The 27,781-nt window shown below is 47.5% G+C and overlaps 2 protein-coding genes across 2 annotated transcripts; both read left to right on the forward strand.

Annotated features, from left to right (window-relative positions):
* The first annotated feature begins 1,131 nt into the window (after nt 1-1,131).
* Nucleotides 1,132-24,526, forward strand: TMEM201 (transmembrane protein 201). Its single transcript, XM_065854919.2, has 11 exons — nt 1,132-1,323; nt 5,318-5,438; nt 6,113-6,307; nt 6,485-6,661; nt 7,127-7,518; nt 7,967-8,170; nt 17,045-17,262; nt 18,030-18,101; nt 18,955-19,245; nt 19,718-19,849; nt 20,299-24,526. The coding sequence occupies exons 1-11, from the start codon at nt 1,220-1,222 to the stop codon at nt 20,394-20,396; spliced, it is 2,004 nt and encodes a 667-aa protein (XP_065710991.2). The 5' UTR covers nt 1,132-1,219; the 3' UTR covers nt 20,397-24,526.
* A 666-nt stretch (nt 24,527-25,192) lies between these two features.
* On the forward strand, nt 25,193-27,162 carry LOC136111207 (forkhead box protein L2-like). Its single transcript, XM_065855192.2, has one exon. The coding sequence runs from the start codon at nt 25,390-25,392 to the stop codon at nt 26,038-26,040; it is 651 nt and encodes a 216-aa protein (XP_065711264.1). The 5' UTR covers nt 25,193-25,389; the 3' UTR covers nt 26,041-27,162.
* Nucleotides 27,163-27,781: the final 619 nt, after the last annotated feature.

A 27,781-nucleotide genomic window follows, 5' to 3' on the forward strand; every position in this document is an offset into this window, starting at 1 on the left:
CGTCTCACCTGGCTCACAGGTAACAGCCTGCCCACAACGCCCTGTGCTTTCATTCCTGCTGCACTTGCCGTACAGTCCCTTGGCTCAAGTGAGATGTTATTTCAGCCCATGGTTTACTGGGCAAAGCTGTTCAGGGACCACAAAAGGGCGATAACCTGTGCTCTAAAATCAGCGGGGTGGGTATGGGAATGTGGTTGCAGGGATCCTCCCTTTTCCCCAGACAACCAGGTGCTTTTGTAGGAAAGTACATCCTGAGAGAGAACCTGTTGTCTTGGAACTGCCTCTTCTTCCTCTGCATCAGTTTCATTTCCATAGTTCTCTGGACAGTCATCCTTTTTCCTTAAAAATGTATGTTAAATTTAATTGCTGGTTCTCTGCCTTGTATCATAGAATGTGAAGGGTTGGAAGGGCCCTGGAAAGCTCATCCAGTGCAATCCCCCCATGGAGCAGGAACACCCAGCTGAGGTTCCACAGGAAGGTGTCCAGGCGGGTTTGAATGTCTGCAGAGAAGGAGACTCCACAACCTCCCTGGGCAGCCTGGGCCAGGCTCTGACACCCTCACCATGAAGAAGTTTCTTCTCAAATTTAAGTGGAACCTCCTGTGTTCCAGTTTGTATCCATACAAAGGCCCTGTTCTTTACAGTTTTATTTCTGCAAGTGGTGCTTGGGAGAAATCCTCCTAGGTGGAGGTGGGGCTTTTAAAGCCCCTTCCGAGGCGTGGTTTCTAAAGGCCTTTCCAAGGTGTAGTTTTTAAAAGCCTTGGGCCTGCAGCCACCCTTCACCGGGGCTTTTGGGCCTCTTGCCTCGGCAGGGCCGCTATCTAAACGGTGCTTTCGTAAGACAGAAAGTGTCGAGTCTAAATTTAGGAAAAAAAAGAAATCAGTGTAAGGAGCCGGTTGAACTCGGCGCCAGGCCAGGCACGACGGGCCTCTCGCGTTCCCGGAAGGGCAGGGAGCCCGCCGGGCCCCCCGCCCCCGCGGCCACGATCTCGGCCTTTGGCGGCGCTGACTCACGGCGCCGCCGCACGACTCCGGCCTTTCACGCCGCTGCTCCCCGCGCCGTGACTCACCCGCCCCCGCCGCGCCGCGCCGCGCCGGAGGGAGGGAGGGAGGGAGGGAGGGAGAGAGGGGCGGAGCGGCGGCGGGAGCGGGGGGGCGGCCGCGCCGCGTACAAAGCGCCGCCGCCGAGGTCACCGCGCCGGCCCGTGTGGGGGAGCGGCATGGAGGGAGCCGGGGCGCTGCTGGCCCGCTGCCCCGCCGGCGGGCTGGGTGTCACCGTGTGCGCCGCCGCGGCCGGGCTGCTGCTGTACCGCATGGCGCGGAGGTAGGGCCGGGCGGGGGGCGGGCGGGCTCGGCGGCGGAACCAGCAGCTCCGCGGGGCGCGGAGGGACCGGGCGGGGACTCCCGGGCTTGGCTTGTGTCCCGGGGGTGGTGGTGGTGGTGGTGGTGGTGAGGCGCGTGTTTAGGAAGGGATCGCCCCGAATTGTCAGCGGCGACAAGAAGTTGTAGGTAAATGGCTGGAGGCGTTTGCTGTGTCCGCTGGAATCGCTTCGTGCCTTTGTGTGCCTGCACCGCACGTCAAGGACTTGCTGCCGTGGGAGCTGCGTGGGGAAATGGGAAACGTTTCCCTTTCCCGGTCTGGCGTTCCTAGCGGGCTGGAGATTGCTGAACGCTCGGGGTTTTCCTCTTTTGTTCCTGTTTGAGGCAGGGAAAGAGCGTTTTGCTTCTGGTGTTGATTTGGAGGTGAAAGCAGGGGGAACAGCGGGAGGGTGCCATAAAAATAACAGCGCTGTTAACAGCGCTGAAACTTGGGAAGATTACGTAGAACTCACAGTTATTAGTGACCAGAGTTCTTTGATCATTTGGTTTTTAATTGCACTGAATGTTCCTGACCTTAGAACAAGTTTAAACAGACCAATTGAAAACAAGATTTAAAAAGCATCAGGAGAGAAGTCAGGAAACAGATTTCATAAAAGGAGTAAAGATTAATTTGACGTATTTTAATATAGCATAGATTGAAATGAAGGTAGAGAATCAGGGGCACTTCAGCCTGTAGCAGAACTTGAGTATTCTGTTCTGTCAGAGTTTCTGGTGCAGTACAAGGCGATCCCAAGGGCTCGTGTTAAGGTTCACTTCAAGTTTACACTTTGAAATAGAAGCATATTTCTGCATTCACAGCAAAATGCATATGGTTTGCTGTAAAGCATTTGCTGTTTATACATAATCATATAAATAGTCCGTGGTAGATTAACCCATATACAAGACTTTCTATGGCATATTTAGGGCAGCTAAGAAATACTAGTGGCCTAAAGCAATCCCCAGTGAAGCAAGCAGCATTTCATTGACCCAGTTGAGGTTGACGTCTTTTGAGGGAAGAGATTTGATTTGTGTTGCTCAAGTTCATCAAAAGGTCTCTGGAATGGAAAGCATTTCTTCCCAAGTCCTTGAAAACTGCTGCTGAGCTGTAAATATTTTCCAGAGACAACCTTGATAATTCTGTGGGGCTACATGCTTGTGTTTCTCACTGCTGCTCTGATATCACCGCATTTCTTACTTTGCATTAGTTAAATGAATCTTCCAGAGTCATCAATGATGACAGCTTAATAAGGGACTGATTCAAACACAGACATGATGCTGCCTTTGCCTTTGGTGTTAATCTTTTGATACAGCCCTGCTTTGCTCCATTTTCAGTGTGAGTGCACTTACATATCTAGCAAGATGCCTTCATCACCCTCAGTAGAAAGGGAAATGAAATATATCAGAACAACTTAGTGAAACGTAGTTCTGGAATAACTGTCAACGTGTGGAGTTATGCTGCTGTAATTGTGCCAGCCTCTAAGCCTGTCCTTTTTGTACCAGGGAGAAAAAGATGTGGTGGCCAAATATGCACAGGAACTCCTAAACCTTTGGAGTTTGGGCCAGATAGGAAAACTCTGATGCGTTTTGTGGTGTTTCTTTGAGATTGTAAGTTGGCTACTTGTTTGTTACATGTTGTTGGAAGTCCAGTTGCTGAGCTCAGACCAGCAGCCATAGCCATGTTTCCTTCATCTTCTTAAAGTCCTGTACAATTCCTAGAAAATTAGCACCCTACTTACATGTTCTTGCCTGAAGTGACCTTTTTATGGTTCTTTTTTGCATCCAGCAGGTTGGGAACTTCTGGTTTTTTGCACCTATTTCTATGGCAACAGATTATAGGTTCGCAAAAGGAAGTATTATTGCTTTTTATCCCGAATAATCCAGGATTTAGCCATTTCATTTGCGTACATTGTGAGAATGAAGGGCTGCTATTTAACCCTTGATAGCACTTTCTCAGCCTCAAGAGTGAGAGATGGAATCCTGTTCGGAAAAGATGGAAGGGACTCGAGTATACTCAGGATTTGGTGTCTGCTGTTAGAAAGTTCTCAGAGAGGGTTTGGAGTTGGTTCTTTTATTTGCTTTACAGCATGTATGCTTTACTAGTTTTTTGGCCTGTTTTTTACTTCTGTGTTACCATTGAAATCAGCACTTTTACCTTCTCTGTCATGTCGTGCAAGTTCTAGATGGGTGGTACAATAGGTAGAGGCTGAAGTGTGGTCTGTCTGATTTCCATGGTGCCAGAGGACAGAGCCATAGTGACACAAAGGTGGGATTGTAGCACGTTCTACAGTACCTGGGATGGAGTTTAGGCTGGGTTTGCTATCAAAGTCTACACTCAAGATGCAGTAGGATTTGTATTTTGGGGTTAACATGCTGAAGGCTTTGCGTTATATTTTCGTAGCTTTTACACCTATGTTAATGAGATGAAACTAGCATGGACATGCGTTGCTGTCCATCCTTTTTATGGCTATTTTGACATGCGGTTTGCAGGGAAAACTTGCACTAGCGACCTAGATTTCTGTCTAGTTTAGGTTGGTTGTTTGGTATTTTTGCCTGTCAGTTTCAATGGTGATATTTTTAACTCGGATCACTTACTGTTTTGAGCCCCTTTGGCAATGAAGAAAGTTGAGCAGTGAATATTCATTTTAAGAGGGGTGTGGGTGGATGCATCTATTTTGAGATGAGAATCTGTCACCCTAGTAGCTCCAGCCATTTTCTTTCAGCATCTGGCAGGGAATCCTCCCTGTGCTCTGGCTTTTTAGGCTTCTTTCTGGTGCTCCATTTCAAGCTTGTCCTGTTCATTAGTACTTAAACAGGAGGCCCAAGCATCACTTGAAGGTTTGATATTGTTGTGATCCAAGTTCCAAGACGTGGTCTGTGGAAATGGGAGTGGGGAAGGGTCGTAATTGTAGGCATCCATCTACAAAGGTGATGGCTGAGAGAGAAACCAGCTTAACTGAAGGGAGAACCACCTGCCCGTTTGGTTGCGGGGCACCAGATGACGTTTCTGCAGCGTTCAGATGATGTTTCACTGCAGCGTTGTAGCGGCAGAGAACATTTCCTAGAGTAGGAAGAACACAGCTTGCTCTGAGTTGGTGGGCGCTTTGGCAGCTGTTACTTGCTTTCCAGGCCTCCCTGCTCGGTTGCTTTCCGCGCTGTGTTAGAAGCTGCACTGACGAAGCACACGGGGCTGGTGGCAGCTGGGTCTGTCTGTCTGTCCTGCTGGGCTTTGCCCGAACAGCTGCCCTCCCTTGGAGGTGTGACAGGGGCTGGTTCTGATAGACCCGGACAGCTGGGCTGTGCTTCCTTTGGGGTGTTGCACCGAGTTTCAAGACAATGGATCCAGGTCATTAATCTTTGTCTCTTCAGTTCTAGTGCGTAAAGACCGGGGAAGACATTGATTCACCAGTTCTTTTTTATGTATCTAAGGCTGCAGATATTTATAGTGCCTGAACCTTGGGATAATTTGATATCCCCTTGTCCTTGAAAAGTTTTCTAACAAGCAGGGCAAGTAAAACTGTAACCATGGGTCCATTTCCTAGGTTTCTGCCTACCAATTCTTATGGATCGTAGTTTCTGTTTCCCAGAATCCTGTGCATTAAGCAGCGACTCTACTTCACCCTTTGCATATATGAACACTGCTGATTGTGAAGATTTGCACCCCCAAATGTTCCTCTGAAAACCCGTGAAGTGCGTTATTCGCAAGGTTGTTATTCAAGTTCTGGCGTGTCCACGGTACTAGCACAAAGAGATACAAGCCTCAGGCAGAAATTTCTTTCTACTTTAATAGTTCATCTTTTAATTGCTAAAATGGCTACTCTGAGTCATACCGTTAACCATACCGAATGGGAAGATTGATTGTTAGTCCACCCTCTCTTGCATTTCCCTGTTTGAAAGTGGTTGCTTTCCTCTCCCTCAGCTGGATTCAGTGTTGATGCCTGACGCGTTTCCTTTCCCAACAGGAAAAAGCCCACACATGTGACTGTGAACTGCTGGTTCTGCAACCAGGACACGGTGGTGCCCTATGGGAATCGCAACTGCTGGGATTGCCCCAACTGCGAGCAGTACAACGGGTTCCAAGAGGTATTGTGGCAGATTGCTGGAAGGGTGGCTGGGAAGGTGCATGCCCTGCAGAGCAGCGCTTGCAGGAAAGCCCTGCTCCGTGTTTAAGATGATACATGCCCAGTGCAGATGAATATTCAGCAGTTTAACAGCTGGCAGCTCTGTGCTCAGCGTCTGTGAACACAGCAGCTGATCACTTGATCAAATTTGAGAAAGAATCCACTCTACTGGGGTGTGCTGGCATAGAATCATGAAGACATATTTTCCTTTCTTGCTTCAAAGGGCAAAAAGGGCCTTGGCTTTTTCACCAATATCTCTTTAAAATGTGGTGTTTTGTTTGGTTTGTTGTTTTTGTTTTTTTTTTTTTTTTAATGTATGGAACAATTCTTCTCTGATTTTCTATTTTGTAAGAGCTGAATTGCTTTATTTAGGGTATTAAATAACAAAGCCTGTCTTAGGCCAAAATCCACCACCCCAGCTGCTTGCAATAGATGTACAGAACAGTGAATGGAGGAGAAGATTTGAAGCATTTTGTCTCCTTTTTTACGTATTTATTTTGTTACATAGGTGAATGCGTGGAGTGTAGAGCTCCTGACAGAGCTTAGGGAATCTTGTTATCAACCAGGGCATACCTAGTTTTGATTTTATGATCTCCTGTTTGCTTTTCCTCCTGCCTGCCTTTTGCTGCTTGTCAGAATGGAGACTACAACAAGCCCATCCCTGCTCAGTACATGGAACACCTTAACCATGTTGTATCAGGTGCTACAACTTTCTGTGATCCTACCAAACCGCAACAGTGGGTGAGCAGCCAAATTCTCCTTTGCAAGAAGTGTAACAACCATCAAACCACGAAGATCAAACAGCTGGCTTCGTTCTCACCGAGGGAGGAGGTAAATGTTCACTAGGGCCTGGTGTCACAGGAGAATGTTTGACCAAGGCATTCCCATGCATGTATCTGCTATTCCTGCTCTGATTAATTTGCTCTGTAAGAACTTATTTTGTCTGGCTTTGCAAATGGTACCGTACTGTAGTTCTCATCTACTTTTCCACTCCTTCTTCCTCACCAGGGGAAATACGATGAGGAGATTGAGGTGTATAAGCACCATCTGGAGCAGACCTACAAGCTGTGCCGTCCGTGCCAGGCTGCTGTGGAATATTATATAAAACACCAGAATCGGCAGCTCCGGGCGCTGCTGCTCAGCCACCATTTCAAACGTCGTGAGACAGATAAGACCTACACTCAGGTACGTGGGGGGAGAGATGAGGGAATTCAGGGGGAAGTGCAGAGGTACCTGGTTCTGCCGCTTGCTGAGTAATTGCTACAGATGGTCCTGGTGTTAGTTTGAGGTTTCCTCTTGCTGGTGTCATTCAGTTCAATTGCCAGAAGGTAAGTCTAATGTAATAATGACAGAGTGGAAGGAAAATAATGGGATGGGCAGAAAAGGGGAGATATGGAAGCCAATTTATGAGAACAGTGCAGGAAACTACGGAGTACAGGGAGAAAAAAAGAAGTAATAACAACGGGAAGTGATTTGTGACCTTCTCCTTGCCTTACTCCCCTACCTGACCTTGGCCTCTGCTCATAGCTCTGCTGTTGCGCTTTATTAGTCTGTAACATCCCACGTGGTGTTGGACACAGAGACTTACAAGGGCTTGAACATAGTGGTTTCGTTCAGCTTGTGACAAGGTGTTTCTCCCTTCCTCTGCAGAATTTATGTTCATCCTCCTCTTCTGCTTCCATAACCACACCAGCTCAGGTGATATTTCTGCGGTTCCTGGCCTTCCTCAGCTGCGCGTTCCTGGTTCTGATGGCCTTGTATGGCCCAGGCGACCCCTTCTCACTCAGTGCAGCGGCCCCCGCTCCTGTCTCCTCCGGTCCAGCGTCCCTGCAGAACAGGACTGACACAAGCTCACATGCAGACTCGGGAAATGACACTTCCATGGTGGTGGCAGGCTGGCAGGAGCTGCTCCGGCTGCTCCCAGAGCAGATGGTGGAGAACCTGAGTGCCGCATGGGCTTACGGGAAGAATCACCAGATGGCGGTCGCTGTCCTTGGGCTGTTCACCTGCCTCTTGGCCATGTTCTTAGCTGGGCGGATCAGGTCAGTGTGCTCTTCTCTTCTATTCACTTAAAGGAAAACCGCGTTACGTTGGAGGCCTTTTGCCCTGTTTTGACTCAGTGATCCGGGGGTAAACACTTGCCAGAATGGCACCTGTACTACTTGGTGGCACACTTCTTGTTATTTTTGTGTTGCTGTCTGGATGGAGGCAGCAGAGCTTGCTTTGGATCTGTGTGCTGGTTCATTCAATTTAAGCTTGAATTACTGTGAGTGAAAAGCTCCCTGTGCAGCTCTGTAATCTCGTAGATCAGAATGGTACCGCAGCAGGGGGAAGGGCTGCGGGAGATAGAACCGTAGTAAGAGATAGTACATAACCTGCTCAGTCTGGATACCCTCCCTACCTTCCTTCTCCTTCCTTGGGGCCAAGGGGGGTTCATTGGTGTTTAAACTCTTACCTTGTATCTTGTTTGGTTTCTTTTTGGCATTGCAGGCTCCGGAGGATTGATGCGTTTGCTTCAGTCTTGTGGTTCGTAGTGATGAGTCTACATTTAGCTGAGAGGTACCTGAAGTCAGAAACACCCAGCTGGCTGGACACAGCCAAATTTGGCACCACGTCCTTGTGCTGCCTGGTGGGCTTCACCGCAGCTGTGGCCACGCGGAAATCAACGGGCCATCGGAGATACCGGCCCCGAAGGTCAGAGCCAGAGCAGTGACACTGGGGGAAAAAAAGCCTTGTGAACTCTTTGCGACTGGTGCTTCTTTCTCCTCTTTTTATTTTCCCTCTTTTTTTCTTTTTTTCTATTTTTTAATTAGCTAAGCAGTGAAGATGTTTTCTTCCTTTATGTATTATTTTTTCCCATCCTTCCCACTGTGCTAGCTGCTTGGAGCATGTCCACTGCTGGTGCTAGCCATGGAAGCTACTCCTGCTGCCTCCATTCTCCCTTCCTCCTGAATCCTGCGTCAGCAGCGCAAATATCCAACTTTCCCAAAGCCAGTTCTTCCAGCAGCTGCTTCACAAACTGCTCCATAAATGCAGCCTTCTCCCCATTCTGCTCCTCCAGCCAAAGAGATTCTGGCTCCTCCTGTCCTTCTGGTTCTTCTCGCTGCCTGTCCATCCTTAGCCAGTCACAGAGGAATCCTCTGCCTTGATCCTCCATGGGGCCCAGGCCACCTTCAGGTTTCTAATGGTGCTGGTCATTTTAATTTCGAACTAATGGGAACTTGCCTCTGGATTCTGAGTCCTCGTAACGTGTGCTGCAGTAACACTGCATGGTGTACACGCATGCGGGGAGGGGACACACGGAGTCCGTAACCTGGTTTTTCTTGCCTTCCACTGTGTAGCATCACTTAACCGCATGCTCTTTTGCTCTGCCATCCTCCTACGACTCCTATTTTAAGAGGTGTCCTTAAGTGCTTTTGACTGGAACTTCAATAATTTATCTAAAAAGGTGCTTTAAAAGGTTATGTAGCTCAGGGTGTCTTGATTTAATATCTAAAAGTACTCAGTTGTTTTAGGCTAAATTTTCAGATCTACCAGTGACCGTTGCTTTGCTGATTTTCTGTGGGTTTTTAGTCTGCTCACCCCCACCACCTGCTGAGGAGCAACTTTGTAAAGCCACAATTGGATTAAAATGCGTATGTTCCTCCACTCCTGTAGCTTTAGCAACAGAAGAAATATGGGGCTAACAACCTCATGCTATGGTATATGATCAGCTTTCATTGTACATCACTACTTAACTTGGTCAACATTTTCCTTATCATTGATAACAGATTAGGAGCATGTGCTGTAGGAAGGGGTGGGAGCCTCTGCTGCCATGAGGTGGATGTTTCTTGTTACTTGGAGAGGTTCCTTTTTGAAGTCTGGTACTGGTGCTAATGCCACTGAAAAAAGGAGTCTGGAAATTGTGACTTTGAGTGCCTGGCAGTCCGCTGCGAGCTGGGGTGGCTGGATGTACCTGGGGGGGAGAAGGAGCTTTCAGCTGCTTGGGTTTTTGTAGGATTAACCTGTTGGGGCCTCTTAGGATAAGCAGTCTCATTATCCTGCAGTTTTTTGCAAGGCGCTCCCCTGAGTTGCTCATCTGGATTTGGGTCTTTCAAGAGGAAATAGAATTGTTACGGGAGATCTGCTGTTTTCTTTTATTCAGAATAGCACAGTGGAACTTGCCACACTAATAGTCTGATATAATTTAATTGGTTGTCTGGATCTTCCTGTGTATAAACTCTAAAATAATCAGAAAGGAGCTCTCACTGTGAAGTGTCTGTGTCTCCTGCTGAAAGACTCAGACACTACTGGATGCTGCAGATGCTGATGAAATTATAGTAGCTTTTTCAAAGGAAACAAAATATATTCCATAGCTTTTCATAGTTATTGCTCTTCAAACCAGCCCTCATTGTGAAAGTGGAAAGGTAGCACTGGCAAAAGCTCTGTAGAGAGTCATTAACAGAAGCCGAGTTGAGTGTCATGGGACGATGCAGCTCCTGGCTGAAGGACTGACCAGCACGGGACAGGGACACACAGACCTGCTCCCCATCCCTGCTCTCCAGTGCCTTCAGATAACCGCGATATCCACCTCCAAGCAAAAACAGAACCCTTTTCTCTGTTCTGGTGCTTCTGAATGGTGCTGCTCTGAGGGTTCTTTACTTACTCATCCACAAAAGGAATCCAGCATCTGCAAAGTCTGGGTCCGTTCTTCCGTGTTCCCATCATTTATCGATCCTGACCCAAAGTGTTTGTTTTCCAGCTCACAGTCCCAGATTGTTTCTTGTTCCAGTCTCAGAGTTGCTTATAGAAGGATAAATATTGAGACCACTAGAAGGAGAAGGGGTGTGAGCAGCTGACCAACTGTTAAACTGTGTGGGGATGGTCATGGTAATGTCATGCCTAATTTCTGATGGCAATATCATTTTTTTAATAAGAATAAAATTACCCTGACCAAACTTTCTGGCCCAGTGGCAAGGAAATTCAAAGTGTCAGCTTCTTCAGATGATTTGCTTTCAGGAGCTGGAAGTCAAGGCTGTATTAAGTTTCACTTTGTCCTCTGGGCTCTCATCTCCTCTGTGCAGCTGTTTTTCTCCCTTCTTTTTAACAGCACTTTTTGATGTACACATGCCCCATCTCTGAGCCCCCTGGGGTCTGGCACCTTTTATGATGTTTTGCTGTTACGTTCTTTTCCTGTGCCTGATCTTCACTTCTGTTCCCTTGTCTTTTTTCCCTGCGCAGCGCTGGGATGGGATGGGGAGGATGCACACGAGATACCAGAACAGGCAGTTGGTAGAAGTGTGGGAAGGAGTGGGCTCTACACTCTGAAGCCTGAATAATACTGTTAAGAAATATTTTAGCTCTGTTTGCCCAGCAGGTGCAAATCTGTACTGAAAGAGTTTAAAATCTTTTCATCTAGGAGATATGTTCACCGCAATTGACATGCAAGCAAGAAATCCGTTTGTCTTCACTTTATGCATGCTAATACGAGTGAAGTATATTTACAAGTTGCACTGATTTTATATGTCAGAACATCAGAAAGCTGCTTCATTTTATGGCCAAGCTGTACAAGTGAATCCCTGGTCTCTGTGCTGCTTAGTCCACAATTTATGATGGAAGAACTTTTGGACTCTCAGTTGGAAAAATTTCAAAGGCGAAACAAAATAAGAAAACACATATTGAGATGTGGTTCGTTTTTAATGCCAAAGAAGCTTTTGTCCTTGCTCAGGTGCCGGCTTATGTTCCCACTTCTTGGTGCCTCAGTCTGAGCTGCTGCTTCTAAAAACAACAAAAAGCCTTAGAGCCTCAAAACCAAACTTGCAGCAATTGAATTTTTGGTCTTCTGGAGACTCTGGTGCTGACAGTCTCCTTTCTTTCTGCTTTTCTCCCATGCTGTTGCTGAAGGCAGGAGATGATTGATCTTATGGAGGAGAGGGAAGAAAGGTGTTTTTTCTGGAGATGTTCTGATTTATAAACTGCTAAGATTCGATCTGTACTAATTGTGTCTCCTTGGACAATTAGGTCTGAAGATCAATTATCAGTATGTTACTGTTGATCGCTTCTGAAAAAAACAATAGTTAAACCAGCACTGCCTTTGCTGAGACTGTTCTGCAATACCTGATTTCAACACCAAACAGACTGTTGGGAACACTGTGCCATGCCACAGGTTCTGTTCGGAAGGTGCTTTGCCAGCTTTGCATTTCTCACTTGAGGTTCAGTTCGGGAATAGCTCAGCAGTCAGCTATATTAATACCATCCACCTCTGCCTGGCACCTCCCTCACAGTGAGTCCAGCAGAAGGAAATGTTCACTGATAGCTCAGGTATTGTGGTGCAAGTCCAACATCTGAGTGCGGTCTCACCATCCTCATGCAGTTGAGGTGCTATTTTGTACAACACGTGGATATCCATTTCCTTCTGAGGGATAACAGTTAACAAAGGGCTGGTAATGTACTAACACGGCTGACACAAAAATCATCCGGAACCACTTGATCTGGGCTTTGAGCATCTTGTTTTCACTGAGCTGGACTCAGCCACAGGTGAACCTGTGTGAACCTGTAGTCACCAGGTGCAGCTTTGCCTGAGGGTTCTCCCAGACACGCAGGCCAGAGCATAACAACATCTTAAAAATAATAGAGGATTTTAGCCCAAAAACCTCTAATTTCAGGTGCTGCTTTTTTACGCTGGCCGTGTGTCGGTGTCTGGACCAGAGGATGGTACTGCAGAATGGAGCAGAGGTGGTGAGGGTTGTTATGGGCTTGTGTGTCACTTGAAGCCAAATCTGCTCCAGTCCAAAGTGACTGACTCTGGTCTTTGCTCCCACAGTGGCCGTGGCTGATCTGCCAGCTCAAAAGCATCTTGTACCCTGCCCAGCAGAGCTGGATGTATAAAGGGGCCAATGTGGGTTCATTAAGTGCCTTGCTCTGAACAAGATTTTTGACAACGCTGTTGCTCTGCTTCAGTGGAGCTGACGCAGCTGCAGCTCGGGACAGCAGTGCCTGTGTGTCTGCCAGGCCGGTGATTTGTCCTTCATTGGAGTGTGGCTGGGAAAAAGAACTTTTGCGCTGCGCTCTTAAATTTCTGAGCAACTCTGCAGACTGCAGAGGGGTTGAGGGAGAACCCAGAGCTAGCAACCAAGTAAGCATCTCTGCTACTTCTGGTCTTCCCGAAGCCCTCATTGACACCAGTGCATGCAAACTGACGCCTTTGTGGCCCTTTGAAGTTCTAAATACACTACATTTATGTCCTGTTCTTTCCTTTCTATTAACTCGTTTCCTACATCTGTGCTTTGCATGCCCTAGTGAACTGAGCTTGGGTGTGTCAAAGGGTGAGGAAATAGGGCCGCATAAAAATGGTGTAGTGGTGGTTTATTTTTGGCTTTATGAATATTTTTCAAGTACGCTGAAATCATGTGAAGCTAATAATCATGCTTAGATACTAGTGAAAGTATATATTGCTGTATCGTGGACAAATTATTTATACTCTTATAAAAATCAATATAACGAATAGCGGGATGATCGCTCCAGAGCGCTCCGTGCATGAAAGCAGGGACCTGTGGGCTATGGCTTTGCTTCGTTTTTTAGAGATGCTGTTGAAATTGTGTGCTGTCACATATGACCAGTTCATTCCAGGTGTGCCGTCACCTGCGCGTACACTCGGGGCCTCTTTGAGCCGTAGCGGATGCTCGCGTGTGAAAGGGGCAGTACTCAGTCCTGAAGCGTACCTTGAGTCATCCCCTGTAAAGCCTCATTTGGGACCAAAGCTGACAAGTCCGCAGGTAGGGGAGAGGTCCTCTGAATACGTTTGTCATGCCAGCAAGTCTGGATTTTTGTAGACATGGGATGTGCGTGTGCACACAGCCCCCTGCCTTTGTGCCACCAGCTCAGAGGGACAGCAGAACATCTGTCTGTACTCTAGGAGGTATTAGTGCAGGACCTGGCAGCTGGAGCATTTTCAGCTATAATTCAGCCCTCCTTTTTCATCCAAAGCAGGGCAACATATAGGAGAAAAGAATTCCTAGTCTTGGCAGCTAAAGTTTCTAGCTAAGTCATATATCAAAACCTTAATGTGTCCGAGACCTGTGCCCTTTTTTAGTGTGATTCTCCCTTCTGCCTGTGCCTGTTTTTTATTCAGCGTATTGCTCTTTACTCCTGATTCTGTCGGCTTGGCCGGAGGCACGGTTTGTGGCACTGACTGGCACAGGTTATGACACTGACTGATGTGATGCAGCGGAGCAGACGAGTGCCCGCACGTCAGCTCACAGATCCTGGCTCATCGCAGCCAGCACGGAGGCAATCATGAGCTGCTTCTGCACCCACGCTGCCTGGACAACACGGTGCAGTTATACACGGATAACTCACAGCTGAATTATGATGGGACTTTAATTCCAGAGGAAATATTTTACCCCCTGGCTGCCTGCAGGCAGATGACGCTGGGCACATGCAGCAAGGTGACTGTGTGCTACCTTCGTCATGTCCTGAATTGCACGGTTGTAGAAGTGGGTCCCTCTGCAGCCCTGTGGTCTGACCTGGCCCGCACTCTCCCATGTCTTTCTCTGTCCCAGGGGTGATGCAGCATCTCTGGTTAAAATGTGAATTAAAAAGGCACACACTTATGGTGTGGTGTCTTTGGAGAAGTGTATTGGGCAGAGGAGGGGAGGCTCTGCTGGCAGGAGGTGTTTCTTCAGGACAGTGTACGGTCCCATACCATGTAATATTCTTCTTTAACCTTCTGTTTATTTATTTTTAAAGTATCTGTGTAGCAGGGTTTTGCCCACCTGTCTAGTAACGCTGTGATCATTGTAAACACTGATGGAGATACACCATTTTTGATGTTCACAATACCAAGTTCTGAAATAAACGGCTTGCGGGCCCTGACTATTTCCACAAACTGTCTGACTCCAGAGCCTTTTTTTTTTCCCTTTTTTCCCCTTTCTTCTTTTTTTTTTTTTGTTACTTTTTCACCATTACCAGACCCACTAATACCATGTGCACAAACAGCTTGGAGCGATGTAGTGGTCTGAGAGCCAAGACTTGGCCGCCCTGCTCCGTTCCAGCGCTGGGATGTGGCCGTTTTCTGCCTTATGATCCTCTTGATCTCCTCACCTTTTTTCATCTGCTTCTGAAACAAGTTTTAGTTCAACTGACCATTCTCAGGCATGAAGCCCATTCCCATGACAGCACCACTGCTTTTTAGCAGTATTTAGCCCTCTTGAGGTGACGTTAGCAAACGCTAAAGAAAAGCAACAGGATTTTGCTGCACACCTTACTTTGGTCAGAGTGGATCAGTATTTAAGCCATTCTCTGTTCAGCATTAATATGCTATGCTTAAAATTCTTCAGCTCTTCTTTGCTAACCATAACGATCTCTTTTCTGGATGGTGCAAGAGAAATGGTTCATCAGCTGCCCAGAGGATCTGATTGCACGAGCTTGGTGCTGTTGAGAAGTGGGGCTGTAGAGCAGGAGAGCCCATGAAATCCAGTCTCAAAAAGCTGAAATCCCAGGAAAAAAGATTGTTGTTAGGAGTGATAAGTGAGTGTGATATCTTCCAACCCATTCAGTGAAAAACTACCAAAAGCCAATAAGCCAGATAAGCTGTTTCCCAGTGCAGCCAGGAGCTGTGTGAAGTTGGATTCTTTAGCCCAAAGACAGAGAAGGTACAAAGTTAGGGAGAAAGCTGTGTTGTTCACAGATGATGCTCTGATTTAACCCTTCACAGACATGACGCAGTGGGTGGTAGGTATCACTCCTAATATCATTCATACCATAGTCCTGAGCTGCACTTTTAATTCCCTTTCCCATTCGTTTTGTCTTACAAAGCCGCAACAGACACGTGCATCTATTCACATCTGTTACGTGTGGCGGGGCCAATGCGCGTGTGTGTGTGTGCACTGAAGGACGCTGCGTGTTTGCGAAGCATGACCCCCTTCCCAGGTCCTCTGGAACCTGAAGAGGTTGGGCAGTTTCCGCTGCGAGACTGGCGAGTTCCTTGCTGCTGCTAAAGGCTTGTCCTGCTTGCAAGCACCGGGAGCCTGCGTGGCTCAGATGTTGCTCAGCCTGATTAAGCTGGTCGGGATTGTTGATGTCTGCCTCGTACTAGCAGATAAGTAGTTCTATAAGATATTTTGAATTGTGATCTTAACTTTAGACTGGTTCTTCTGGACACGCTAGCACTGCGTAACATTGCTGCATCACTTCTTTAGTCTCCGAGAGAGAATGACACGTGCAGAAATCACGGCGCGTGACTGAGATACGTATATTCCTTCACACTCTGATTTGTAATACTCCTAACTTTCCTCTGGCCGAAGAGAAGCCATGTTACTGTTCTCCTCTGTCTCTGCTTTCATTTACATTGTAGACCACATCTTTTTCATTTACATTTTAAACCACTGCAAAGTGGGCGATGAAATGAGGGTATCAGAAATCAATTGCATGGTTTATGCATATAGTAATTGAGTGTGAAATACTTGGCAGTGCTAGCTGCAAAAACTGTTTGAAATACAGGCCTCTCATACGGTTATTTTACCAGTGGAACAGAAGTCAGTTTAAGTCTGTAGTACTTAAAAACCAAGCTCATTGGTACAGGTGCCCTTAGTACGTTTTGTCTGTCCTCTCTTGTCTGGTGTTCTCAAGCTGGACGCACTGTTCTACGGCTCCCCTCTTTCATTAGGAAAGAACCCATTGAAAACAACTCACACACCTAGAAATACAGTTGCCATTACTATTGCAATTCAGTTTTTTCCAGGCACTGTAATAGAGATGGATTTTAGGCACTTCCTGGGGTGTACACTACAGGAGCACAGTTCCCTCTGAATGGCTATGCTAGTACATATCTGGGGCTAATTATGATATGCAGAGAAAGGAAAACATAATGGTTTAGGCCTCAATTTAGGATTGGAAAGCCCAGGTTTGTGTCTCTGTTCTATCATAGGATCTTTATGTCACCCTTGACAAGTTGCTTAGCTTCTTTTTGCTTCTTTTTCCTATCTGTAAAATGAGGATAGTGAGTCTTCCTTACCTCACAGGAGTATAATAAAGGTAAATGTAGTAGAGAGGTTTGAATGTTAGTTTTAAAGCAGAGCTCTTATGCCTAAATCCTTATCTAAGTACCATAAAAATCCTTTTCTCTCTACTGGCATCAGAGGTAAGATGTCAATTCTGGTTCCTAAAGACAAAAAGACTAGTAAATAACTACTTGTTTCCCACAGTCATGACATTTCTGAGCATGTTTGCATGTGCACACAGCAAACAGAAGATGTACCCTCTCCTTGGTCCTGTGTGTATCTGGACTTTGGAAAGTATTCTGCTGGCCTCTGGGTCATTTTCTCACCCATGGAGAGAACCAAGGTGCTATGCCTTGTTGCACCCGAGTTCCTAAGCTTTTCTACCATTTTTTCCACCCTGTATTCTGAGACAGGTTGGCACATGATAATTTGAGTAAAGTTGAGCAGTTCATTCTGCATCCTGTGCTCCTGCACTGACAAATTAGTACAGACCTGATAACAACGCGAGTGTTCGTGCAAGAACCACAACTGAGAGGGAGCTAGCGGAGTGTACTTGTGGCTAAATGTCTGCCATGCCTGTCATTTGCAGGTACCTTTCTGGGGATTCGATTACTCTCTTTCCCAACGGCACTGGGACCGGCTTCCCTTCCTCCGCAACGTCTCTCTTTGTCCCAACACCACCCAGTATTCTCCAGCTGACAAACCAGCAGCTCTTCAGATCCCCGCGCGGTATTTCGTCTTCCTCTCTCCCTGGCCGGCTCAACAGGGCGCTCTCGCTGGGCACCATCCCCTCCTTGGCCAGAGCAGGTAACTGTGCAGAACATTTTGGAAATGGCAGTGGAGCGGTACGATGCTCCAGAAGGAAATGGGCTGTGAGGTACCCACATATTAAAGTCCTGTTTAGCCTTCACCTTTCTGGTTACCTCACTGCCAAGGGCGATGTACCAGATGGCTCTGATTCTCTCCGCATGCTAAACCACCTTTGTGCTTTCCTTTACTAAAGTGCAAAGCCAGACCGGCTGCAAAGACCATGCTGAGTAGTTTTTGCAAACAGCAAGGTTTTCAACTTCCAAAGCGGTTTGCTTATCGTTATGTAAATTAAGTGGCTAAGAAAAATAGTTGGTTTAGGCTCTGAGGTTTCACTTGGAGCACGTTTTTTTCCTGACTTCAGTATTTTTCATAGATGATTTTTTCCCTGCCTCATTATTATGGTTAGCGTGCTTGACAGCTAGACGGGCTTTCATCTCACACTATGATTTACCCTTAAGGCTTTTTTCATGTGAAAAGGACACAGCCGTATCTTCACCTTCTTCCTTTTAAAGCAGAGGCAAGCTCGGCTGTGCTACACTCACAGGGTTGATTTTGGAGCCTGCTGGACAGATCTGTTCTGCTGCAGCTGGGAAAAGTGGATTATTCTGACACTCCTATATAGCCTGCCCAGGAAAACACTGACATTTTTCCTGCCTACATTCACCACCCGTCCCCTTCTGAGGTCGATGACAAGATGATGCGGTTACAGAGACCTCCAGTAGCTGAGCCAGCTGGTTTCAAACTGCTTCATTTTTGCTTTGTAGATTCTGGCTACTTGTTCAGCGGGAGCCGCCCAGCCTCGCAGTCATCCCAGTCCAAGGAATCTCCTCCGCCAGGTGATGCACTGCGCCTTCCACTGCAGCTGTCTTAGCAGGGTTTGCAGTGAGTGGGTCGAAACACATGATCCAAGTTTAATTCTGCCCTCCCTGCTCACATCCCAGTGAAAAAGTCAGTTTAGCTGTTAGAAATGCTGCAGTGCCAGCTAAGAGTGGGATTGCATTAAAATAAGGTGCCGTGTTTGTTGGGTGTTCTCTCTGTTAAATCAGTGAGGCAGAGCAAGGATCCCTTCCCTGCTCTACAGCTGAGCTGAGATTGCTTTGATAGATTTTAAACTGTTTCTAGGGCAGCTCTTTTGTTTCTCTTTCCTTCCCCAGCCCAAGAAACTGCTGATTTTACCCCGTCTGCTCTGCCCTTTTGCTCCCGTGTCCTCCGGTGACCTGTCTGTTGCCCTCCTGACCCCAAATGGGTTTTGGCTGTTTGTGCTGCTGGAGTGTTTGCTGCTGGAACTGCAGTCACAACCTGGGCAAATGCCACTGTGCAAACCTCCTCCGTCCTGATAGACCTTCTCAAGAGCCTTTAAAGGACATGCCAGAATGGTTCGTTTACCTGCAAAACAGCACCTGCAATGCAGGCTCTCCTGACCAGTTAAAACTGAGCAGAGAGAAAACTCACCCAGCTCCTGATAGACCCACCTCCACTCTAAGTCATTGTTGAGTGTACCAAAGCGCGTGTGGAATTTCTCCATGTTTCACAGTGTATGAACTGGAATGAATAAAGAATTTTAGTACAAGATATGTCGGACATTTGCAACTCCTGTTCCCTTTTCTTGTAGAATTGTTAAAGAAAGCTCTGCCTATTTTATTTGGATTATAATCTAATTATTTTCTCTTTGGGATATTCCCATTTCAGAGCACTTCTCCCTGCTGTCAGGCAGCTGTGCTCCCTCCCGCATCCCCTCTCCAGCGCCGTCGGTCGCTGGCTCTGTGGCTTCCAGCTCCGGTTCCTTGCGGTACCGCCGGCCGCTCATCAGCCCTGCCCGCCTGAACCTGAAAGGCCAGAAGCTGCTGCTTTTCCCATTGCAGAATGAGGCTCTGCTCACCCCAACTAGCTCAGAGGAGCACGCCCACTCGGACAGCAACATCTTTCCCACCGAGTTGTCCTCCTTTCCGAAGAAGAACCTCAGCGAGCGGGGAATGCAAGGTGTGCTGGCAGCCTGCTGCACTCCTGGAAACGCGTTTGTAGGAAGGAGGTGGCTTGCAAGCAAAGCTGTGCATCATCTAGGCCACTCAGAAATGGGAAACCTTCAGGGAAAACACAGGTGGTGGTGACTGGTGGGCTACCAAAGTTGCCTTAAGAATCTGCTGGCCTGGAGAGCCTCTTGTCTGCCAAAACATGTCCTTTTCTCACTGAGTGGTGTCCCCTGGATGCCACTGCCCTCACCCCTGTTTGGGTAACTTCTTTAACCACAGATGTGGTGATGCTGAGATGAACGGTGTATGAGACAAACATGCAGGCAACTGCTGCTGCACAGCAGTGAAATTTGCCTTTTGTTTCTAGCTCCTGTCCTCAATCCTTCCGTTCATTACTCATGTCTAGCCTTAGTCTGGTAACTTCTGCTACTTCTGGCTCCCACTGGTACCTTCCAAATTTTCCTATCATTTTCTCCTTGCAGACATGAGATCCGCTGTGGAAGGAGGGAGTATTTGCAGTGATAACTCCATCAAGAAGGAGGATCACTCATCACACTCGTCTGCCTGTGTGGTAGACACAACTACCAAAGGGGAAGATTTGGCAGGCTGGAGAGGTAAGCGCAGCTCATGTGAGTGCTTCGTGTATGTGTGAGCAGTTCTGTGAGGGGAACCGAGATCTTTCCTGTGCTGTAGTAATGATCTGATCTAGATATCAAATAAGTAGAAAAAATGGATCTTCTGCCTGCTATTCTAAAACCTTAATAAGGCTATTGCTCTTCTTTGGACTGTTTGAAGAATACTGACAGGGTGCTAAACTGAGGCAGAAGGACAGAGGTGGGGATGCAGGTGTTGAGAAGAGCAATGAGATGAAAATAGAACCAGAGAGAGCAGTGGAATCTTTCCTGACAGGAAAAGCGCTTCAGCAATTTCTGCTTATGGTGAAAACACTGGGCAAAGAGAGAGAAAGGTCACAATGTATGTTCGCTGTTATTTATCTCATCAATTCTTTAATATCTCTTTCTACTATTCCCTTTTTTCCTTTGTGTTGTCCTCTTCCACTAAGGTCATTTTGGTAACTCTGCTCTGCGAGGTCTGCTAGCCCTGAGTCTGACTCTCAATGCTGTCTTCACATCAGCCTACGTCTACCGGAGCCTGCGCTGATTTGCACCAACACTCCCTTTCTTTGTGGTTCCACTCGCTTCTGAGAAGACAAGAAGAATTCAACCACAGCTTCGTGTCTAATGGCCATGCCACCGGTGCATGCTGTTTTTAAAAACCTGTTGTATGCTCAGCTGTCATGACAAGGAACCCAGGTAGCTGCTGCCATTGCTCTTCAGTAGAACGTATTCCAGGGTTGTCCCTGGAGGTGGCAGGCAGAAGTCCCAGAAAGCTCCATTCAAAGCAAGAGGCCAGTCAGATGGCCCATGCGCTTTCTTTCAAAGGAACTGACCTGAGACACAAGCCTGAAAATGTGTAAGCTACGTTTTTGGGAACGTATCCCATGCTCTTCTTTCTGACATATTAACCTTGGTCCTGATGGTACTGGTAAAATTAGGAGAATTAGAACAAATGAGCTGGAGAAGAGGGATGGCTTTGGTAGCTGGTGCTGCGCATTGGCTGCTGTAACGGCATCCCCAGTGGTTCCTCTTCTCTTTTCCCTTTGGCATTCTCCTCTAAATTACCAGTGAATTTTCTTTAGTTGCCTTAAGCTTACCTAAGCACGTGGGTGACCTTGGCTGCTCTGTCTTATTCTTGTGTCTTATATGTCCGTGTGCTTCCACCTGGGCTGTGCCCTGAGGCCGCTTTCACCAGTTGCCATTCTGGTCATGCTGGTTCTCAGAAGCTCCTGTCTGTTCACACCTCCAGCCAGGGCTGTTGTAGGTGTGCACAAACCCCAGACAGTCATCCTCTCGTGGTTTGCTTTAGGAAGAGGAAGCTTGTGTTTTGCTCTACCCAGGAGGCATTAATTCTGTTACAGTGAATTCTGTCAGAAGAAAGAATCCCTGCGTGATTTGCACCACAAAGGGTGCTCGCAACTCTTTTGACTGCTGGTGTTTTCACTGAAGCAGCGAGTGGCATCGCTTGTTCTTGCTGTAAATCGCACAAATTATTCTATTAGAAGGTACATGAGAAGCTGATTGTATACATTTATCCAGAAACCTGAAAGCTCAGTTGGATACTGGTGTTTGCTGAGTAACCATTTAAGATATTTCTTACTTAGTTAAACGCCAAGGTGCTCTCAATGAGAAATGCCAAGCCTGTTTCTGGACAATTCAGCCTTCTGGATAGATTCTTTTCAAACGCAAAGGAAGTAACCCTAGATTTTCAAAAGCGGTTTATAATTTGGGAGCTTCTGCTTTAGGGTGAGTCTTCAACATTGCTTAGAATACAGGGGGCCATTTAGAGTATTGTGCTGAATACTCAAAATCATTTAGTACATCTTAGGAAAAAATATTGATCTTTTATGTTTTCTTAAATCCCAAGTGCAGAGACAATATTTACCAATGTGTCAAGAATACCTGATGAGAAGAGAAGCCAATTGACATTAACTATGTATTTCCTGAAGCAGGACTGACTGTCAAGAGTTATTATATTGTCTCTTCCTTTGGGCTCCTTTCCCTCCAACTTCTTTCTCTTTCCTCTCCCTCACCCCGTTGTCTTGTGTTTGCATCTTGAATTACAGTGTTAATGCTTATTGTGTCTTTTCCTCCCTTTCAGTTCTGCTGCTGGTCCCTCTCCTGCACTCTTGCATGTGCACAGAAACAAAGTGTATCTCTGCTGATAGTTCTCTGCTCTGAACCTGAAATTCACACCTCAGAGTGATGATCACCCTTCCTTTCACTTCGCTTTTTGTTCTTGCATGTTTTAATTGAGTTCCTTCCACAGCCTCACTTAGTACATCACGAGTGATAGCCAGACTGTGTGCCAGATTAAATCACAGGATCACAAATGGGGCTTTACTGCTGCTGATTCAAGCACTGAAACTTAAGTCTCGCTTTGTCTCTTCCGTTTCTTCCTGCATTGTTTCAGCAGCTCCCCATCCTCCCTTGTTAACGAGACCTGCTCATCACCTACTCTGCATCTTACGGGCAGAGGACAGAGCTCTGTGGCGATGTCATTCCTGACTCTGCGCCTTTCTCTGAGCCTCTTTGGAGCGTTGGGAAAGGGCAGAACCAGCACCTCCTGTACAGGGATGGATGCAGGACAGAGACCCGCAGCAGAAAGATGTGCTGCAGGTTCATGGTTCGTTCTTTTGCAACTTGCATGAATTGTTACTTGTAGCCAAACCTGACCCATAACTGTGCTGTTCAGAGATTTTTGTCCCTTTTATAGACTTCTGCAGGCTCCCCTGAGCATGTGTGTAGGCAAGGCGCTAGCAGACCAACTTACAAGCTTCTGTTTAGACCTCTGCTGTTTGAGTTTGATGTCCTGGTGCAGTGTGTGACATCCCGTTCATGGATCCTTGTCCTGACTTCCAGCATACCCAGGGGCCTCCTATGCAGAGACAAGCCTGCCAGAGAATTCGGTGGGTTTGCTTGTCTTTATTACTCCAACAGATGTGCACTGTGACTTCATGTATGCAAACTTTCCACTTCCACCTCCCAGTCTGCGCTGAGTTTTACCATCGCGCTCACCCGGAGTCCACGCTGGTCTCTGTCTCTGCCAGATTGCAATACAAACGTTCTCCTCCTTCCCAGCGACCAAGGAGCTGCAGCCTCTCAACACACCTCTTCTTGCCCGTGTTCCAGAACAGAACACTTCAACCTGTCTCTGCACTTGTCAATCTGCTTCACTGAAACTGTTCCTGGAAGGAAGGGTGTTTGGTGACTTTGTCCAAAGCAGTAGAAAGACTTTGGATTTTATTGCTGAAGAGGGAAGACAACCAATTTTTTTCATTCTGGTGCTAGAACACTCTCCAGTGGTGCTTTCACAGTTGTGAAGCCTTCGCTTGAATAGTACACACGTGTGTCTGTGTGTGTGAATGCATGTGTATGAAAACATTTGGAGGGTTTCTTCATTTCAAGAGATCTGAGCCCATGTTTGTCTTTATATCGTTGGCCTTAATTAGCTCTGAGATACTGTGTCTATCTTGCTGCTGTTTTCTATATGAAGCTGGCTTGGAGGAAACAAAAGATTATCTGGTCCCCCTGTAAAAATCTTTGTGACTGATGATGTTGATCTTCATACAGTGTTGTTCGGGGGAGAGATTTTATTTTTCTAATACTTTTCCTACTGTAAAAACTGTTGGGAGTGTATGGAATGGAAAAGATCTGTACAAAACAGTCTGGTAAAGGTTTGAGCATTACTTAATAACAATTAATGATCAGGTGGGATATAAATGAGTTCCATTTCCAGACCTTTTCCATTACCTACCTTCCCTTCAAAATGTCCAGGTACTACTTCTTTGATATGGGCTTGTTAGGCGTGTTCTGAGACCTTGCAGAGATTTTCTATTCTTTTGTTGTTCCAAATGAGGAGGAATTTGGATGCTAGAGCCTGGCTGCAGTTCCGCAGTCTGGGTAGTTTGCCAGATGTGACAAATATTATGCACATACCTATTTGATGGGGCAGAGAGAATTGGTAGAACGAGTCGCTGATTTCTGAAGGTCATCATATCTTTTACATAAAATCTTAGACATGTAATTGGTCACTGTGGACTTGTGGGGAAAAACCTCATTGCTGGCATATGTAGGCCAGACTCACTGAGTTTTAGGCTGTCTGCTCGAGCAACAAATTTGGCCTGTGAATGTTTTATTCCCACTCTCTCCTCTCGGGTGATGGGAACATCTGCCAACCCTGCTGAGCTGACTGGGTTCCTTAAAACTGGGCAGCTGGAGTCAAGGGCTTGTTTGCCTGTGGATGCTGCTACATTTTTTCTTCCAAGCACCATTCCTGGAAATAATGATGGTCTTAACCTCTCTCACATGCATTTGTTAGAAGGCTAGAAAGGGCCAATTTGGCCTTTTTCTTTTTTTTTTTTTTTAATTAATATATTGTATCTGGAAATGATCATCACTGTGTCCTGTGGTGGGAGTAAGGGACAGCATACTTTTGGATGGAGTGGGTATCTAGAGAGGGTGAGGAGGACAATTTTGAGTCCTCAACCTTATTTCCTGTAAAAGAAATACTGTATGTCATGTGCGTGTACTTGTTTGGGGAGCTCTGACACTGTACAGTTTAGTTCAACGCGCTCCAAGGGAGGAGAAACTGTTCCTCAGAGATTTTTAGTTCATGCTTTATGTTCAAAGAGGAATATTTTTCTTTAAAAAATAAAAAGGGATAAGTTTTCACCTTAGTGTGATTCTGTTTCTTGGGGAGCTGGATGTTTTGAGGGGGAAATGGAGACGGTATTTGTGCTTGTATCTGTCTGATGTTCTTTTAAAGCCAGCAAGGAGCAAGACGAAGCACAGAGCTTTGGGAGCTTCCCCAAATGAAGGAGAAGCTATGGCCGTGATCTGGAGGTGGAAGGGGAGTACATTGTGCTTTGAAGGCTTCCCGTCAATTAAAGGGAGGTCACCTTACGATTTACGTTCATTTGGCACATAAGGGATTTTTTTCCTCTATGAGATGAGAACTGAGAGTCTTCCCAAGTTTTTGCTTTTATGTTATTTTATAGTCTTGAATTTATGTTTTTATTTTGTAATGTAAATTAAGTGGTGATGCTGGGGGCCAGTGGTGATGCTGGGGAGCAGCTGGGCCAGTGGTGATGCTGGGGAGCAGCTGGGCCAGTGGTGATGCTGGGGGACAGTGGTGATGCTGGGGAGCAGCCGGGACAGTGGTGATGATGCTGCGTGCTGCACCAGGGCCGGATGCGTTTGCATCTGGAAGCAGTGGGTGTGCAGCAGAGCACCTCACCTCACTGAAACGCTAAGAGTCAATACATTCCACTGCTTTCACTGCAGGTAAACTGCGGTTCAGCGCTGAACTTCGCCGGGGCCTCCCCCACTCCCGGGGCCTTTCTGCCCTTGCCCTGAGCTCCGCTCCCCTCCCGCAGTTTCCCCCCCCCGCCGCCGCCTTTCACCCGCTCCTCGGTGTTTGGGTTTGCGAACCGAAAGCGCCGTCCTGACCCGCCCGCGACCCCGAACACCCCGGGGGCTGGCGGGGGGGGGAGAAGTTTTAGAGGGGCCGCTGCGGGCCCGGGGGAGCTTCGGCCATGGGGGAGCCGGAGCCCGGCGAGGCGCGGGGGGCTGCGGGCAGCCCGGGAGCGGCGGAGCCTCTGCAGAAGCCGCCTTATTCCTACGTGGCTCTGATCGCCATGGCCATCCGGGCCAGCCCCGAGCAGCGCCTTCCCCTCAGCGGCATCTACGCCTACATCGCGGGGCGCTTCCCCTACTACCGCGGCTGCCCCAAGGGCTGGCAGAACAGCGTCCGCCACAACCTCAGCCTCAACCCCTGCTTCCGCCGCCTGCCCCGCAGCCAGGCCGGCCCCGCCGCCCCCCGCCGCGGCGGAGACTGGGCGCTGGACCCCGCTTTCCAGGACATGTTCCCGGAGGGCGATTACCGGCGGCGCCGCCGGCCGCGCCGCCCCTCGGCCCCGCCGCCCGCCGCGCCGCCCCCCGCCGCGCCCCGGCCGCTGCCCCCGGGCTGCCCGCACGGCCCCTGCCCGGCGCTGGCGCTGCCCTGCGGCTGCCGCTGCTCCGAGCTGCCCGCCTGGGGCCCCCCCGGCTTCCTGGGGCCGCCGGTGGGGCTGCCGGCCTGGCCGCTGCCCGGCGGCCCCGGGGCCAGGGCGGTTCTGCGCCCGGCAGAGCCGGAGCTGGGGGTGACCTGCGAGTGGGGGGCGAAGCTGCTCCCCGCCTTTAAATGAGACCCCGGCGGGAGATGCGCTGCCCCAGGACGGGCTGTCGCGGGTTCCGGGGTGCTTCTGCATCTCGGCTGAAGTTCTGGGAAGGTGACTTTAAAACGCTCAAGCTATGGGAGACGCCTGAAGGAAGATGGATGTGAAAAGTTCCTGTTGCGGTGACTGAGATGTGCTGCGAGGAGTGTGAATTGTGCTTCAGAACTGCTTCATCCGTTTGGATTTGGGGATGGGGGGGGGGGGTTACGATTCCGTTGTTTGAACCTTCAGGCAAGACCAAGTGGGGGCTGCACTTGAGCAAGGTGACCAGGATCTTCTCGGATCTGAAAGGACACGGGGAGTCTTGTAGATGCTGTTCCTTGCACTAGTGAAACTTGGTTCATGCAAAGAAATTACCTATTCAAGTGTCCTTAAACTCGTTTTGGAGCTTCTCTTTCAAACTTTCTGAAAAACCTATATATGTGAGGCTTTTTTTTGGGGGTGGGGAAGGGGGGAACCCCAGCACAACAAAGCACAAACCCCAAAGCTCTTTGGAGTAATATTGGAAATCTTGTGGGTTTGTATTTGAAGTGAATCTGTATGGATTTTTTCATACAGTAAAGGGTTGTTTTATATTGTTGCTTGTTATATATGTTTACATATGTTCCTTGTTAACATGTTTCTTATAAATGATGCTATAACTACCATACAAGGGGCTTTTTCCCCTTTAATTTCAGGGGGAGCTGTTTCTGTGCTTTCCCCTCAAAATAAGGGTTCAGAGACAAAATATGGTTCTAGTAAGAACTGTGTTTTCAGTTTAAGGGAGATGAGAGTTCAAATACCATTAGGTGAAGAGCAGCACTTGTATGTTGTATTTAATTACTTGTTTAATAAATAGTGCTTCTCAAGAGTTGTGGTTTCAGAAGGTACTTAAACTATTTCGATGCTTTCTCGATGATCCTTGAAAGAAGGTGCAACTTAAATCCAGTTCTATGGTTGCTATTTTGTACTTACAAAACGATTCTATATGTTGTCTTTACTTTCTAACCATACAATATAAACAGTGCTGGAAATACTGTTAGATTTAGCTGGGGCGACAACTTTATGGTTGTTATTGCAGGATGCCAACATATTAAAGATCTTGCTGGTTTATGGTTTTTCAGGTTGCTTTTTGTTTTGTTTGTGTCTCATTTTTCACGTAGCTCCTGATAACCTAGAAAACGAAGCCACTTGCTGTCCTTTGAAGAACTGTGTTTGAACTTTGGTTGTAAAATCCATTTGGTGCCCAGAGTGGAATGCAAGTACATAAGCACGTAAGGATTTCTGTATGTTGCTCTTGGTGCTTCTTGCTGGTTTTCTGTCACCTGTGGGCCGCAGGGTGTCCCAGTCTGGATCATCTTAATTCTTGTGTGCAAACACCATAAAGGCTGCAAAACAGGGCCAAAAAGGGGGCTTTTTGAGATGGCTTCTCTTTTTTAATGTGAAATACCCTCTCTTGGAGAGGGGAAACAGCTGCTCCACTTTCTGAAAGGCCAGTTAATAATTTTTGCAGGGTAACTTCATGTTACCCAGAGGCCCAGGGCACCTGGGGACACCTGCGCCTGATCTGGGCTAATTAGAGCCAGAGCCTTCTCGGGTGGCTGTGGTGGGGCTGGGGTCTCTCCTTGTGCAGAAACCAGACCCAAACCAGGGTTGTTTTTGGAGCCAAGCTGCCTGTGACCCCCGGCAGGGATGGGCTGAGGTAAGTAATGGGGTTTTTTATTTCTGTTTT

Source organism: Patagioenas fasciata, chromosome 23, assembly GCF_037038585.1.
Source record: "Patagioenas fasciata isolate bPatFas1 chromosome 23, bPatFas1.hap1, whole genome shotgun sequence".
NCBI classification, from domain to species: Eukaryota; Metazoa; Chordata; class Aves; order Columbiformes; family Columbidae; genus Patagioenas; species Patagioenas fasciata.

Excerpts from the sequence above, each read along its gene's own strand:
- TMEM201 (XM_065854919.2), top strand. The coding sequence starts at position 1,220 with ATGGAGGGAGCCGGGGCGCTGCTGGCCCGCTGCCCCGCCGGCGGGCTG. Across the intron at positions 6,308-6,484 it reads CGTTCTCACCGAGGGAGGAG|GGGAAATACGATGAGGAGAT; the intron begins GTAAATGTTCAC and ends CTTCCTCACCAG. Across the intron at positions 19,850-20,298 it reads AGATTTGGCAGGCTGGAGAG|GTCATTTTGGTAACTCTGCT; the intron begins GTAAGCGCAGCT and ends TCTTCCACTAAG.
- LOC136111207 (XM_065855192.2), top strand. The coding sequence starts at position 25,390 with ATGGGGGAGCCGGAGCCCGGCGAGGCGCGGGGGGCTGCGGGCAGCCCG.